Below are 17226 nucleotides of genomic sequence, written 5' to 3' on the forward strand. Positions count from 1 at the left end.
AAAAAAGAAGAAGATTAAATCCCATGACCATGTATTTGTATCACACAAATATCACACTTCAGACACAATCGCGGATCAATATCAATCTGATGACTATTAATATGCATGTTTTAGACTAAATTGTGTTGCCTACAGTAATTTCCACTTTGAAAGCAAGCATGCATAAGAACCTCAAACTCCATGAGCTGTGATGTTGAAGAGTCTGAGCTTGCACCATCGTCTTCCATGTCATTATTCTGGGCGAATGCAACACTTCGTTTCAGACGAGCAGATCCCTTCTGTTTAAGAATGCCTCGCTGTGGTGTGGTGGCAGGTGTGCCACGTGCAACTACTGCACATCAACACAAAAAATATTATAAATTTTTAATCAACTCCTGCATGCATCATTTATAAGTTTCCTTCCTAAAAAACAAACATACAAGCAAAACATACAAAACTGACAGGATTAACTGGTAGTACACTGGAACAGAAAATTCATGATGAGATAGCAACAGGGGAGATGTTATTCTTGATGGAGAATAGAGCTTTATTAGAAGATGCGACTGTGTTGCACAAGAAAATTACTTTACAGTAAACTGACGACTGGATTTTCCAAAACCATTTTTGTGCTCCAAGGAGAGGTAGTTTCTCATGTAAATGCCACCCCCCCCCCCCAAAAAAAAAAACAACCCACAAACATATGTCCCCCCCCCCAAAAAAAAAAAAAAAAAAATAGCCTTGCTAAGGCAGTTAATGCAAAAGGAAATGAAAAGATGTTCGCATTACAGGCAAACATAATCATCCTAGGACCAAAGTATTCATTTTGATCCTTTTTTTCATGATCATAAGGAATGGAAATACACAATTTCACAGTACAGGGAATGTCTTCAGCCAAACATCAAGTAATTTGAAAATTGTGTCAGTTTCCAGACTGTAAGACTGTTCAAACATTCATCCTGCAATACTTTGATTGGAGTGCACAGTATGCATACATGACGGATATGCACCGCATTGCTAAAACACAACTTGATGTCCGTTGCGCCACATACTACTATCTGCATTATGATGCATCAATTGCTCCTTTTTTGTTTCTTTCTTTTTTTCAAAATGTTTCATATGTGACAATGAATGAATAAATACCAGCACACTAACATTCAAGTAGCTTCAAATCTACAGGGCAGAGAATTGCCTTTAAAAGATTTTAAATCAACAATACGTAACATCTTACCTGCCAGTGGTGTTTGCATAGAATTCAAGGCTTTCTGACCTTGAACGTCCTGCCCCATGACTGGAGTTCTGGGCACTCTAGCCAAGAGCTGGTGTGGACTCTCACTATGGGTGTGACCTTTTGGATTCATCTGACCATTCACAGTCTTGATCCCTGCTTCAGTCTTCTTATCAGAACTTTGCTTGCTGGCCTTCTCTTCTTCAGCATGCTTGGCTAAATCTTCTTTAAGTTGAGCAATTTCTTGTGACTGTCAAAAGATGTTTTATTAAATTACATGTGCAGCTCATTAAAAAACAAAACAGGAAAAACCAATGCTTTTATTTTCAGCAGCTTGCTTGTAACTGCAAAGTAACATTTTGATATGACAATTGTATGCACAGATTGTAACATTTCAATCAATACCCTATCAACGTCCTATTCAAAATCAAAACACACACATTTGACAAGTCAGCTGAGAAAAACAATGACTTTTCATCTCAATTTACCTTTGATTAAAGCTTAATTCGCATTGGCAAACAGGAACAATCGTAGCAGAGAGTGAGAAACCAGATTTTATTCACCTTGAATGACTGTACACTACTTTTCAGAGGATACAGAGTAGAAGCTATTTATCTCTGCCACACCACATTACTGTAAACATGGTACAGCACCTACACGCAGTCTACTGTATACATCAATTGACATGCTAACCTTTTCTTTGACTTGACCTTCCAGATGTCCAATCTCAGTCATTCTACTTGCAATGTCTTCTTTCAATGCTGCTGAGCTGGATTCAAGGTCTGCTAGACTCTTTTTAAGAAGAAGAATTTCTTCTTCAAGGGCCTTACATTTTCCTTCCTGTGAAAGTAGGATGTTTGGCGCATATAAACATTTGCATTATGTACACAATGTGTGCAGTGTCGAGAAATAATGGAGATGCTGTATGTCAGAACCCCCATAAAATCATTTACTAAACTGACCATAGTGACATACAGGCTTCACCTGCATGTCATGCACTCGGTTCCCCTTATTGCTCTTACATTTTGCCCCAAATATTAACATTAGGCCCTATATGCTCCAAAATGTCTCTAGATTTTTGCATAAACTCTTATAAAATCAGACTTGATTTTCAAACTTTATCCCCATCACTAGCATCCCAATTTGCCACATATTTGATAGGTCATTGCCCTGCTATACACTTGCTTCAAGACTTCTTTTTTATGTTATCAACATGAAAAGTACATGTACATGTATTGTCAATATACAGTGATTTTTACCCATGACTTTTCCCCATTGCCCTGATACAATTCACCATTACAAAAATTATAGGGATACAATACTATCATATAGATAAAGATCTTGATAGACAAATGGACAAAGAGAAAGACAAATTGATTAACTTCATATCTCATGCACCCTTGGTGTAAATACCTCCCCCCCCCCCCCCTGCAAAAAAAAAAGAAAAAAAAAGAAAAAGAAATGAGGGGGAAAAGGAAGTAAAGTATATTAGAGGGTAATCAGCTCATACTGTGTTTAAGCACGATAACGGAACAAAAAATTAAATCACTGTTTGAGACACACTTGTTTTTTCTTTTCGCTGGTTGCTATTCTTTATTTTTTTTGGGGGGGGGGGATGGGTTGGGGTGAAGGACTATAAATTATAGAATTGTGAAAGATGAATATGATGATGATGTATGGTAAGCATGAGCAGAATTGTTTTTATTGGCCGAATTTCATTAAATCTGGCACTAATCTGATGGCAAATCATCAATTCATCCATTTAAGCAAAGCATGCCCAGCATATCAAGCAATGAAAGCAAGAGATTAGTAAAGCAGAGGGGTAAATTATGTGCCAAGAAAGATCAGCAGTTGCAACCTACAAATATATTTATACAGAGGGAGACAAATGATACAATCTTACACAGCATACATAAAGCAATGTTATCATTATTACATTATCACAAACCATTTGCATACTCACCTCTTCATGCTTGGCTGCCACTTCTTCAAGCAACTTCTTTTTCAGTTCATCAATGGTCTTGTCTTTCTCCAACACAATCTTGTCATACTCAGCCTGAAAAAAAAAAGTTAACAAAATACACATTATTTGGAGCTATTCATCAAGATCAGGAACTATTGATGAACTTATATATGGGTAAAACATATTATCCAATCATCTGACATCGGTCTTTATGCATGTCTGTTGCTAAAGTATTGTTAGACATCATACTTTTTTTCTCCTTTTTTTTTGTGTGGCAATAATGGCTTGAAATTCAAAGTGCATTAGTAGGTGAGAAATGTAAGCAAAGGCTCCCCAACACAAACCTTGTAGTTGTCCATGACACCATCAATTTCTTTTATCTTTTCTTCATAAGCAGCTGTGACATGGCTCTGCTTCCTCCAAGCTTCTTCTTTCTCTTCACAAAGTTTTGCAAGCTCATCTCTGACAGATCCTGCATCTGCCTTGGCCAACTCAACTTCCTTTTCAAGGCTGCATACCTACAGTGTGATAATGGAATAAGTTTTATGTCTGACTGTATCAGAACACAAGAATACATACACAGGGCTGCAAGCCTCTGCACATTAAAAGAAAATAAAAATACTGATGCAAAGGAAAATGTGCACTTTCAAGGTGAGATTTTATCACTGCTCAAAAGTGGTTAAATTGCACATATTGAGCATTCTAAGCATGATTTCAGGAAAGAGCTCTATATGATTTCAAAACCATATTTTCCTTTTTGCTTTAATGAAGGAGAACATACTACACAGGGTAAAAGGCATATTAGCTGGCATCTCTGAATGTAGATGCAAGAATGACAGGAATGGTTTGATACAAATGCTGCTGGAACAATGGAATGAAAGAGATTACCTCATAAATTCAACTGGAGATGAATACAATTCTATGCTCGCAAGCAATACATACACATACATAACAAACACAGCACACACACTAGCTATTTTGTAAGTCACATTTCAACTTGGAGGCAACATTCTCAAGGATATACCTTGTAAGCAAGTATCTCAAGTTCTGCATCTTTTTAATTTTGAGATAAATTCAATGTTTACTTTTTCTTTTTTCTTTTTTTTTTTTTTGGAAAAAGAAAAATTTAGCTTTCACACACTGGTAGTATTTAAAATTTACACATGTAGAATATAAAAGCCAACCTGCTCCTCCAGTCGTGACTTTTGGTTTGATTGACAGGTTACTTGGCTCTTGAGGGATTTCACTTCATGCTGTAAGTCCTTAATCTGTTTGGATTTCTGTCCAACCTGCCCTTGCAGCGACTTGTTTTTCTCTTCGAGAGTACACTTCTGTGATTTGGCTTCAAGGAGATGATCTTCCAGCCCTTTGTTCTGTAAGGGAAATCAATATGATTCAAATTAAGGTATCCAACTCTACAGTACAACATGTACACTAATTATTATAAAAAGCAGTACAGCAGTGTTTGAAAGAATCACTGATTTGCGCAAAATATGACAAATTAAATACATTTTTTTTTTGTTCATACAGCAATCATGTTTGATACTTTAATTCCAAAATGTTCAGATACCTGGATATGGAACACATGGTACACAAGTATATTGGTTAGATCCCTGTTTGTCCTAGATTGCTTTCAGCAAATTGTTTGCTTATTTGTTTGTTTGTTTTTCCTTTTGGAGGGGGGATGCTCATGTTCAATTTCAGACAGACAATATACATCAAATGTGGAAAGGTGCACTATTCCTAGTGACAATGCATTCTCAGTAAAAATCAGCAACACTTTTATGCTTGTTGAAAGTAAACCGTAAAGCAAACCTAAGATGCCTCATTTCCATACCATCCTCTTACAAAAGGTTTACTTTAATATTCTACTTTCCATGTGATGTACTATCTTTGTTCTGAACATTATTCATGATATGCAAAGCTGTATTCACACTTGAGATTATTGTACCAAACACACACACAATACATAGATTTAAATACCTTGTCCCGTTCTTCTTGCAAAAGCTGGTCAGTGTCAGCACGAAGGCTCTGATGGGTATTCTGCAACTCTTCATTAGTCTTCTCCAACTTTGCTTTGATGTCCAGGACAGTCTGCAACTTAGCTTCCCCTATCTGTAATTCTTGTCCTTGTTCCTTTAACACACAGCAGAAAAAAAAAAAACCCACAAAGTCTACCCTGTAGCACTCTTAAACTTTTGCTTCACATGCAGAATAACAAAGCAACATCAGTGAATCCTAAACTTTGCAAGGAATATTTCAGTCCCATCTAGACAAAAGACCATTTCTTGCTATCCAATTTGTAACTTTAAGAAAAAAAAAAGCAAAAAAAAAATGATGCAGACTTCCCCCACAAATCATGGGGGGGGGGGGGGGGGGAGGGAGGAGCAGATATCCCTGCATATACACTGTAATTGATACTACCCGGATGATGCACACACACAAACGCAGATACAGCTTTAAATTGTGTTTCTCCTTCCACTTGTTTTGTCACATTCACTTCAGAAATGTTAATGGTAACTATCATTGTTTTGTTTTCAAAGTTATTTCTTGGTCCAAGAGATGAGAAAACTGGATAGGCTCCTGCAATTTGCCCATTTTCAACTTGCCCTTTACATTCATCAAGTGGGCTTGTAGCCTAGGCCCAAATTAACAAACTTATAAGGTAGTTCAAAAAAATTCCATGGTTTGAATTTTGTCCATGGACTAAAAACAAGCGCAAAAAACATTCATTGCACATGCATCAGCATGGCACCCTCATTGGAAGTCTATGGGTGGATGTATGTGTCATACACATTTATGCAGTCGAGATGTTCATAATCCATGGACTAGATTTACATTTCTTTTCTGAATTCCACTCATAATGTACAGAATGTGCTGATGAGAAATCTTCGCACCATGATGTCTGCCAAAGTATTTCTGTGCATGCTTGTGCCAAAGAGTTATGTATGTTGTTAAACATTAAAATCAGAAGAATTTGTTAAGTGTGTTTTTTTGTGTGTGTGGTTTTTTTTTTTTTCATTTGTCAGCAAAAGCCTGGCTGGTCGCTGTACATGTCTTTCATTTGAGCTGTAATGTCTCCTCTCCACACGCCATTGTCAAGAAATTTATGATTTATCAAGACTTACTGTGATCTGAGTATTCAGTTTCTCACAGTCCTCCTTGTATCTCTGTAGGTCTTGTTCCACAGTATGCTTCTCTTTTCTTGTGTGCTCTATCAGCTCCACCAGCCTTTTATTCTCAGAGCTAAACATTAGCATATTGTAAAGATATTTAGTTTCCAAAGACACGGATCATTTAACAATGAATATGAGAAAATATAGTGTACATATCATGTTGAACATAAGAAACAGAATGTTGAATAGAAGACCAACACAACAAATATAAGACAGCACGTACTTATGTGGTGAGCTGAATTATTTCTCATAAATGAATACATCCGCGCACTGAATACTGTAAAACATGATATATTCGCGGTATGAATTTTTCGCAAATTGGAGCCAACGGCCTTTTTTGTGGCATGAAATTTTCAAGAACTGCCACTGGTATTCAATGCATATAGTGTAGACAAGAACTTTCGCGTACATTTTAATTTCACGAATCTTCGCGCTCGCGAAATTCGTGAAATTAAAATGCACGCTAACATTCCTCGCTTTACAGTAGACAGCTGTACGATTCCTCTCAATGTCAGTGATTTTTTTTGTCAAACAATTTCTGGTAAATTTCAGTTATTTGATGAAATAATGAAACAGCAAAAGCAGCCTCTGCTTCTTCTCAATTATCCTGTTTTGTTGGCAGCAACTGTAACAGGGACTGTCACTCCAGAATTGGGTTGCACAGTCACACCAGACGCTGTTCACAACCCTACGAGAAATCTCACCTGACCCACCAAGCATTATCCTCCAGGGCTGCTCTGCCAACCAACTAGTGAAAAATAACTCTCAGCCATTATGAAATATAGTGCATTTCCATCATAACGAAAATCTCATTACATCAAAGTAAAACAGGGTTCCTGCACCTTTTACAAGACTAAATTCCATGACTTTTCCATGTACACTTTTAAAAATCCAGGACCCTTTTTTCGGACGGCAACTTTATAAGAACCGAAGTGGTTGGTGTTAATATATGGAAATTACTATCAGATACATAGTGTCCATGTAAAACGTCCATTGTATACAACAACACTGTGTGTAGCGGTGGAGTTGGTCCAATTTTATTCCATGAAATGATTTCCTTCAAAACAATATTATATTGCAAAACAGAAGATCACTAAAAGGCAAAAATTATACAAATCTATAAAATATTGTGACTTTTCCATGATATATTTTCAATTCTGTATTTTCCATGACTTTTCCAGGCCTGGAAAAACATTTTAAAAATTCCATGACTTTAACAGGTTTTCCATGGCCGCAGGAATCCTGGTAAAAATTCTGTATTCTGTATAACTTTATATACTTCATTATTATTTGGCTGTAAAGAAATTTGAATATAACTGAAGAAAACTGTCAGTCTCAAGGACTTTGTAATATCAGGAGTCACTTGTATTGAGAAAATATTACCTCTCAGATTGTAGGTCCTTCCTCAGCGAGTCAAGCTTGTCATATGACACCTTCTCTCTCTCAAGTACCTCCTTCAATTCATCTTTTAAGGCTGCAACATCGGTCTTCAATAAGCAGAAACAAGTAATCAGAATGCATTTCAATTTTTGTACGTATTTAGAACACATGAATGGAGTGTGAGATGTACTATTTGTGCTGCAAGGTATACCTTGTACATCTAATCTGCAGGCTTCAAAATTTTGGTTTATTCTATGCAAGAGCATGCTGCTTGAATGAGGTCTCAATGACTTCTCAGATAAATGTGCTGTTAACATACATGTAACACTTATTATTCTCAGAGCACCTCTGTCACAGATCCATCTGATTATGGAACTGTGAAAGTTGGGGTTGATGAACTAAAGAAAACAATATGATTACAATTTCACTATCTTGTATGTTTAGATTTACATAACATTTTGCCTGGCCTGAAAGTGATTTTGATCTCATGTCAAACATCTTGTATTTATTTTGCACTAATACTTGTTACTGCTGTAAGACCATGAAGCAGTGTCAAAAGAAAGCAAGAAGTTGTCATATATTGACTTACCTCTCTCTTTTGTAGGAGTTTGGTTTGCTCTTCAGCAGAGGCCTCAAGCTGTGACTTTTCTTTGCTCAGCTCCCGAAGTTGTTGCTCTGTCAGCTCAGCGGCTTCCTACAAATATCAAGAGAAAAGAGTGTTTTTATATATTGGACAGACTAATTAGAAAAAGTCGACCACACAGGCAACCTTGTTAATGCAATACTGATCCATGCATGGACCTATACTATCATTACATAGGGGTGTTTGATATTTGTGGAAATTTGACTAAGCAAATTGTATATCTCAAATGGATGCCACATATTATGCTGTGTGGGAAATATGAATTAGGGCCACCGTTATCTGTAACCACAAATGATTTGCACACAGAAGTTAAGGTACAGGAAATGTGCTTTTCCTAGATGGCTTAGACAACAAAACATAAAGCTGCACACACACACACACACACACAAAAAAAAAAAAACCCTACAGAATTTGTATGTTATTGCATTATTTTAACAAAGGGAAAAGTAGAAGTAATCATACCCAATATTGTTAAGTGTGATAAGTGGTATCGATGTTAATTCTATTTATTTTGCTCATTTGACTTTTTCAAACTGTGCTAATTGTGTCATACCTCCATTTTTTTCATTTTGTCTGATAACTGTTGGATTTTTCCGCAGTCCTTTTCATGCTTCTCCTTGGATTCTTCAGCATCTTGCTTGAGCTTGATGATTTCATTTTCCATATCGATCTAGTGTAACAGGGAGAAACGAGATAACGACTACATGACAATTTGTTGTCAGGGAAGTTAAAAATGGTATATAACTGACGCTAGTTCAAATGTACTGTCTACACATTATTGTCACGCACAATAAAAAGGTGTGAATTACCTGGATACCTTCAGTATAGGGTCAGAGCAGGGCTTTCGACTTAACAGCATTAAAATCCGAAAAAATGTGATTACTTGGAATGTACATGAGAGATCAAAAGCCACTGATGATATTAATCTAAATATGATTTTAAGCACTGAATGAGTTCTTACACTGTAAACACCCTGGAGATTCTTCTGTACATGCCAGTAAAAAGTAATGCCGAGCATGGTATGGCAAGTACCTGTTTTGCCTGTAGCTGATTTTTTCGACTGATTGTCTCCTTCAGTTCTGCTCTAACTTTGGTCAGGATTTGCTGGTTTGCTTCTACTTCTTCATTAGCTTGGTTCAAAGACTCCTTGAGGACCCCTGCAAAACAGGGAATCACAGTCAATAAGAATGGTTTGACAATGACAATGGTTTGACAATGGTTTGACAATGTTTTTTTTTTTTATTTTCTTATGTCACCCAATGTCAGGTTATTGAAGAAAATTAAAAATAAACACCGTAACAGATAAAATCAGTTAATTAATACATTAATACATTGTAAATTACATAATATACAGAAATTGCATATTTACAAAATATACAAAATATACAGAATGGTGCAGGACCCAGAAGAGAGAAAGAGAGTGAGAGAGAGAGAGAGAGAGAGAGAAGGAAAGAGAGAAGGAAGACAAACAAAACAGTTAAAAAAAAAAGCAGGGCAACAATAACGCAGATAAAAGCAATTTCAATAATATAAAACAAAACATTGATCTGATCTGATATTCTGAATTAGTTTCAGCATTCAATTGACTGTCTTTTTTCCTCAGCTGATTTGAGAGTTCATCTATGATAAGAATAAAGTTACAATAAAACATTAATTTACTTCAACAACACATTATGACAAAATTGTTATCTGTTATACAATGTCGGCCAGAAGTTCGAACATCAGTGTTAATACATTCAGCTTTACTTCAGCATCTTTCTAAAGTCAATGAATGCAAGATCTACCTGCCTTTCACCAAGATATACATGTACAAGAGGGCAACTGAATTCCAAGTTGAATTACTTGATGCACACCAAAAACAAACTTTGTCATTAATGTTGATAGAACTGTGCCATCACATATCATGCTGCACTTGACAGGGCATACCAAGGTGAACACCTTTAAAGTCTATTGTCAGTGATAACACATCTATGTTTCTACATTTATACGACTACATCTGCTACATTTACTACATGAAATCTGGTAAGATAGTGGAACGGCTGGACCTCAATTTCTGATCCCTCTCCCTTAGTCTTCACTGGATATGTCCAATTTTCAATGATTAACTGCTTTGTTCTCCACAACCCTACTCATACCAGGTTTGCTTTCTTGTAATGGCATTCTTTTAGACTTATTGTTGTGCAATGAAATTCAACTAATCTTCATGACAATTGCCAATAACTTTTGTCTAGGTCTCCAAAGATCAAGTACTTCAGCAATACCTGAAAACAATGATGCTCAAATTTAGATAAAATAACACCACTTACATATATTCAATTGTCCAGAAATTCTTTTCAAATCCTAGCAATTGTCTCACCCTCTCAAAATGCATACACGCAGATTGACAAAAAAGTGAATGTGAAAAGCATGAAATCTAAATTTCTATGTCAATGACTAACTTCTAGCCATCATCAGATTTTACTTTGTATCCACACATCATTGTTGTTCTCCAAACATTTGTAACAACTAGAGAAAAACTTTACATACATATTCAGTTGCTGCATAGACAGTGAAGTTTTTAAGTGTTATCTCAGCATTTGATTTGACTTTCACTGAATAGCACTCCAATCTAATTCTAATATCCTCTAAGTTGGATGTCAACTACAATGAATGTCTTCATTTCATGCAGAGAGAGAGAGAGAAAAAAAAATATGGCTTAGGTTGACACACTGACTGCCAAAGAAAATGAAATATTATGCCAGAGGCAACCCTTTTGTAAATTTATGAAAACGGTATTAGTAATATTTTCCTATTCTGAATGTGTTGCATGTAAGTGTCATCGACATCACATGTCACCACATGCAATTCAACAGACAAGAAGAGATATGTCAGAGAACTACTCAACGAATTGACATTTGTTTCACAATTTAAATTCAGAGGAATATGTACATACATATATGTATATATATATATATATATATATATATATATATATATATATATATATATATATATACATATATATATATATATACAAATTTAATATGTCATATCTAGATCACCTTTTTCTCTTTGTGATAAGGCCAACTGCTGGGATGTATTTCTCATTTCCTCTTGCAGCACACGGATATCTTCTTTCTTCCTATCATTACTTTCCTGGAGATCCCCACACTGTAGAAAACAAACCATAAGATCCATTGTGAGCAAAAACAAACAAACAAACAAACAAACAAAACACACATGCACACACACACACACATAGCACACATACAGTTGATGTGTTGTGGCATACACAAGCCAATAATGGAAAAGGACAAAGCTAGTTCTCAAGTGACAAGTTATAGCCTTTCTGTGTACATGTCTGTGATTGAACTATCCTCAACGACCACATGATAAATTCAGAAAAACACCTGGGGCCCGTTGCATAAAACTCCAACCGGATTTTTTTCCGGTTGAAATCACAAAATTCTGGTTGGAAGCTCCCAACCAGAGTTTTTATGCAACAGATTTTACATTCTTATGTTAGCAACCTTAGAAAACTTAGGTTGGGCAAAACCCAACCTAAGTTTTCTAAGGTTGCTAAAAAAGTTTTATGCAACGGGCCCCTGCTCAATTTCCTCTTACAGCAGTAAACACAACGCACACACACACACACACACACACACACAATGCCTGCTCATCAACTTAAATCAACACTGACTGTGTGCATAAAACAGAATACACCTGCTGCTTTACTCTACTGCAATATTGCTCAATAGCCTGCCCAAATTCACAGAACCTCATTAAAATCTATGCGGCCTCCTTAACTTTCTCAACAGCAGTTGCTACAAAGGTATGCATGAACTAGAAAACTCTAGGGAAACTATGAAAGTGAGCATTTTAGACAAGCGGCCACTGCAGATCACTTAGTGTGTTTTTTTTTTTTGTAATATTTTGAACACACTTTATCTATATCAACAAAACATGAAGTATGTGTAATCTACTAAACTATGAAATTGAAAGCATGTGACATCAGACTAAAAGTATCTTTGCTCTTGAATGGATGACCTTTGGGCACACCATGATACCATTCTTTAATATTGATGCACATGTGTTTGTAATATCATAAATGTGATATTCACCTATATACAGTGCACTCCCGTTACAACGAACACGGTTATAACGAAATTTCGTTATAACGAAGTAAATCTTCTGGTCCCAAAATTATCACCATCAAAGTCTATGGTACAAAGTCCGCTTATAACGAACACGGTTATAGCGAAATTTCCGTTATAACGAAGTCTTTTCCGAGCGCCACAGACAAAGAAACACAAAAGAAATGTGTTCCGTTATAACGAAATGTGAATTGCTTTCGAAAATACGTAGCGGAACAAGCATTTATAGCGTCTCTGCATGTGTGAACGCTTCACACGACTGTGTGTCCGCTCCTTGTGTCACGCACAGTTTCTGAGGGGACCTTGCGTTTATTTTTGTAATACAGTTATCCCATCACATTTCACATAGCTTTTCAGTGTATGATGAGTATTCAGCAAACATAATATGATATGTAAACGTGGTTTCCTTGTTTTCGTTATATATTGTATTTGTTCGGTTATAACGAAATTTCGTTATAACGAAAGAAAACTGCCGGTCCCGAGCATTTCGTTATAACGGGAGTGCACTGTATATAACTCTTTAAGTGTAAAAATAAGGGTCTTCAAGACATATGATTGTAATGCAGCTGTGAATACACAGGATCAAAATTTTCTCTGTGCATTAGGGGACTGGGAAGTCATCATGGTTCAGTCTGTGAATCCCATTATGAAGAAACACAGTATCATTGAGCATATCATTAGTTGAAACCTTAAGTGACCATACTTATCCATTATCTCCCGCAGGAATGCATAACTTTCTTATTCTTTGCATTTCTCTACATTACCTCATGTTCTAGTTCAAGCAGCTTAGCTGTCATCATCTTTTCTGCTTCAGCAAAAGCCGCCTTCTCTTTGTGCACTAGGAGACAGACACAAAACATACGCAGAAATACTACAGATATTTCTTTCTTCAATGGATAACATAACTGTGGGGACTAGTTACTTAACAAAGTAAAAAAGAAAAAGCCAACATAAATACTGTAAATAGTTTCATATATGTATATGTTTAGAATTAGAAAGGAATTACGTTTTTCACACTATCCTAGCCAGTTTGCCCTTTGTCATAAAATGAAATGCAGCACAATAAACTGCACAGCTATTCAAAGTCAATGCATGCTCTAACTTAAGCAAAGATAAACCCAGCTGGGTATTGCCTCAATTTCCAGTACATTTTTTCTTCTTCTTTGTGTACTTACAGTCAGTTTTCAGCTCATTAAACTTGTTGGAATGGATCAAAGTCAGTTCTTGGAACTTTGCTTCCAGAGTCTACAGGAGCATAATGACAAAATACAAATGTCAATGAAAGATGATTTGTAGGCATGACTGCAATGGACATCAAGATGAATGATATGCCTTTGTAACAATGCTATATCAAACCCAAGAATGTCCTATGGCAACTTGACTCTCCTTGGAATGTCTGTGCTGGTAAGGAATCAACAACATTTACAAAAGTGGAAGTGGCAAGCCCATTTTGAGTTATATTTTCTATTACCAAAAAAAAAAAAATTCATCGCCCTTTCTTGAACTTGATATACCATGGAACTGTAACCTTACATCTTATCCAATGATCAAGTTACCTAGAATTTATACTAGACTTAACCTTGATCTTTAAGACTATGACCTCCACGTTTTAGGTTCATATTGACGAGACCCTCTGTTATAATGCAAATTCTTACCAAATTTTATAGAATCTGAATAGATTTTGGTCAAGTTACCAAACTAAAATATAATGTCAAAGTTGATATTTTTGTGTGAGTGATTTTTCATGCTCAGCTGGATAAGATGAGTTTCGTATGTATTTTAACATTGTTTTCAAAAATCAATCATGCAAAAATATTGGCACTTACAGTGTATGGCAACAGTTACATCTTTTAGGTTGATACAGGAATACATTGCCTTGATCAAAAATATGGTGGTGTGTGTTTGTATTCTAATGTTATTTCATTATACATACAGCTCAATAAAGATAAGCTATTCATTCATTATCCTCAGGCACATGATTTAGGAAAAAGTAATTAATGCATCACCTGCATATCCTCAAGCTGCTTCTGGCGGACATCTTGCAGCTCATCCCTCGCTCTCTCACCATCACCAAGCCTGTCTTCTAACTTTCCTGCATAATCCTTCACTAGATTGCACATGTCTCTAGTTGACACAACTCTGATTTACACAGATATTAGTCATAAAACACACATTAGATACAGTTTTCATGGAGTATAATGACAGTCACTGTCCACGCTGGATTGCTTTTGTTCATGTTGCATTGTCTAATGGTTTATGTTCATTAGTATGTCTGTTCATTTCACATCTTTCTCTGGATGATTTATGAGGATCATCAATGAATTAAATCTTTTCAGGGAATTTTTCTTTACATAAAGTTAATGTTAGGATTAGCTTTATTAATAAGGTTCTTTGTTGTTATCTCCCTCTGCAGGTCTGGTGGGGCTTAATGTATGCCAATAGTTAGAGTTAGACAAGATAAGGAACTACCTATGCAAGTACTAGAACAAGATAAGGAACTACCTATGCAAGTACTAGAAAGTCCCAAATAGCCATCTACTTTTCATGGTAGCAGAGCGAGGTTACTAGAACAGGTAGACAGAATCAACAGTAGACATGGCTGAAAAGGTAAAGGACAATTTTGTGGCCCCACCAGTATGGAAGGTGGATACCACTTCATACGAAGATTGGAAGTTTGATGTATCACTATGGACTCAATTCACCAAGACAGAAAAACGTAGACGGGGTTTCCTGTTGTACAGTGTTCTTCCTACAGACAAAGGAGTCAACGAGAAAGTGAGGCTGGCAATGCAGAATGGAGAGATCTCCATAAATGATGATGATGCAGTCAGTCAGATCTTTGGTGTACTAGACAAATGGTACAAGAAGGATGACCTCAGTGTGGTCTGTGAAGCGTGGTCTTCATACAAGAATCTACAGAAAAAGGACACTGAAAGCATGGATCAGTTCTTGAATGAATATGAGAAAAGAGTGAAAGAGCTCAAAAAGGAAGGAATCACTCTGCCAGAGGTTGTTCTGGCTATGCAGTTGATTGACAGTGCTGGTTTGGAGAAAAAGGAGAAGCAGATAGTTCTTACTGCGGTGGACTACTCAAAGAAGGAGGAGATGTATGATCAGATGAAAAATGCCTTACGAAAGTTCTTTGGGGAACAAACGATGCAGAAACAAAGAGGCACAACATACAAGGAAGAAGCTGTATTCAACACTGAGTCAGAAGAAGCCTACTACACTCGAGGAAGAGGTACAGGCCGTAGAGGTGGTTATCGTGGTAGACGAGGAGGTCGCTGGCCTAGATGGGGAAATCAGCCTGGTAGAGGACGTGGACATGACTACGGACAGGAGAGAAACAAATCACAAAATGAAAAAGGATCCAACACACTGAAAGGAAGTTCAGTGAGGAAAAATCCATGTGATGCAGATGGAAACTTCTTGAAATGTCATGTGTGTGAATCTATCATGCACTTCAAACAGGACTGCCCTCACAACAGTACAGGCAAATCAGAAAATGTCATGAAAACTGAAAATGAAGAAGCATACAAAGTCCAAGACTATTCTCATGAAGACAAGCAGGTGCTTATGACAGAAGCAGCTCATGCAGCCGTGTTGGATAGTGCTTGCACAAAAACTGTCACAGGACGTGCATGGAAAGAGTCATACCTGGCTTCACTGTCCTCAGATGAGAAGATGCATGTGAAAATTCGAGCCAGCGATACTAAGTTCAAGTTTGGAGGAGAAAGTACAGTCAGATCAGATGAACGAATGGAGTTTCCATGCACCATTGCTGGTCAGAAGACAACAATTGTGACTGATGTGATAGAAAGTGACATTCCACTGCTGCTCAGTAAGCCGGATATGAAACGGTTGGGATTCACTCTGAACATGGCTGATGACACCCTAGAAGTCAATGGAAAGAAGCTAGACCTTGATACCACTTCATCTGGCCACTACTACTTACCACTGAGAGATTGTGAGATGCAGATTGAAAGGGTGAATATGGTTCTAGAAAAGACAACCCAGGAAGAAAAGAAAAAGATGATCACCAAACTTCACCGCCAGTTTGCTCACCCCACGGCAAAAAGCTTGAAAGCTATCATGAAGGATGCTCTAAATGATGACTATGTCACCCTCATTGAGGAGGTCAGCAACAAATGTGAGGTGTGTAAGAGGTACAAGAAAACACCACCTCGCCCTGCAGTGAGCCTGCCTCTGGCTAGACAGTTCAATGATGTGGTGGCCATGGATCTGAAGCAGTTTGGCGAAGTGTACTTCTTGCATTTCATTGACCTGTTCACTAGATTCAGTAAGAGCAAAATGATCAGAAGAAAAACACCCAAGGTAATTGTAGAGAGCATCGCAACTGAGTGGATTGCAGCCGGATTTGGGCCACCCAAGAAATTCCTGGTTGACAATGGAGGAGAGTTCAACAATGCCGAATACAGAGAGTTGGCAGAACAATTCAACATTGAAGTTTGCACCACAGCAGCATACTCGCCATGGTCAAATGGTATTTGTGAGAGAAACCACTATGTTGTGGATGTGTGTGTGCAGAAGATGATGGAAGATGACCCTCAGATGAACCTGGAAGTGGCCCTTGCATGGGCTGTCAATGCCAAGAACTGCATGCAAAATCAGAGTGGATTTAGCCCAATCCAGCTAGTTTTGGGGACAAATCCCAACCTTCCTTCAGTCTTGAACAGTTGCCCACCAGCACTAGAAGATGTTGAAGT

General features: G+C 37.1%; 1 protein-coding gene across 1 annotated transcript in view; it reads right to left on the reverse strand.

Annotated features, from left to right (window-relative positions):
* Positions 1-17226, reverse strand: part of LOC140228497 (uncharacterized) — a 30377-nt gene that overhangs the window by 4386 nt on the left and 8765 nt on the right. The window contains exons 6-21 of the mRNA XM_072308728.1: positions 14506-14638; positions 13675-13744; positions 13264-13337; positions 11408-11516; positions 9399-9523; positions 8920-9036; positions 8313-8417; positions 7727-7830; positions 6296-6413; positions 5151-5303; positions 4352-4540; positions 3512-3685; positions 3168-3260; positions 1898-2044; positions 1208-1454; positions 171-331 (exon numbers count right to left, since the gene is read on the reverse strand). Of these exons, the coding sequence (XP_072164829.1) occupies positions 171-331; positions 1208-1454; positions 1898-2044; positions 3168-3260; positions 3512-3685; positions 4352-4540; positions 5151-5303; positions 6296-6413; positions 7727-7830; positions 8313-8417; positions 8920-9036; positions 9399-9523; positions 11408-11516; positions 13264-13337; positions 13675-13744; positions 14506-14638 (2119 nt within the window). The remainder of the gene's footprint in view (positions 1-170; positions 332-1207; positions 1455-1897; positions 2045-3167; positions 3261-3511; positions 3686-4351; positions 4541-5150; positions 5304-6295; positions 6414-7726; positions 7831-8312; positions 8418-8919; positions 9037-9398; positions 9524-11407; positions 11517-13263; positions 13338-13674; positions 13745-14505; positions 14639-17226) is intronic.

Source organism: Diadema setosum, chromosome 5, assembly GCF_964275005.1.
Source record: "Diadema setosum chromosome 5, eeDiaSeto1, whole genome shotgun sequence".
Classification (NCBI taxonomy): Eukaryota; Metazoa; Echinodermata; class Echinoidea; order Diadematoida; family Diadematidae; genus Diadema; species Diadema setosum.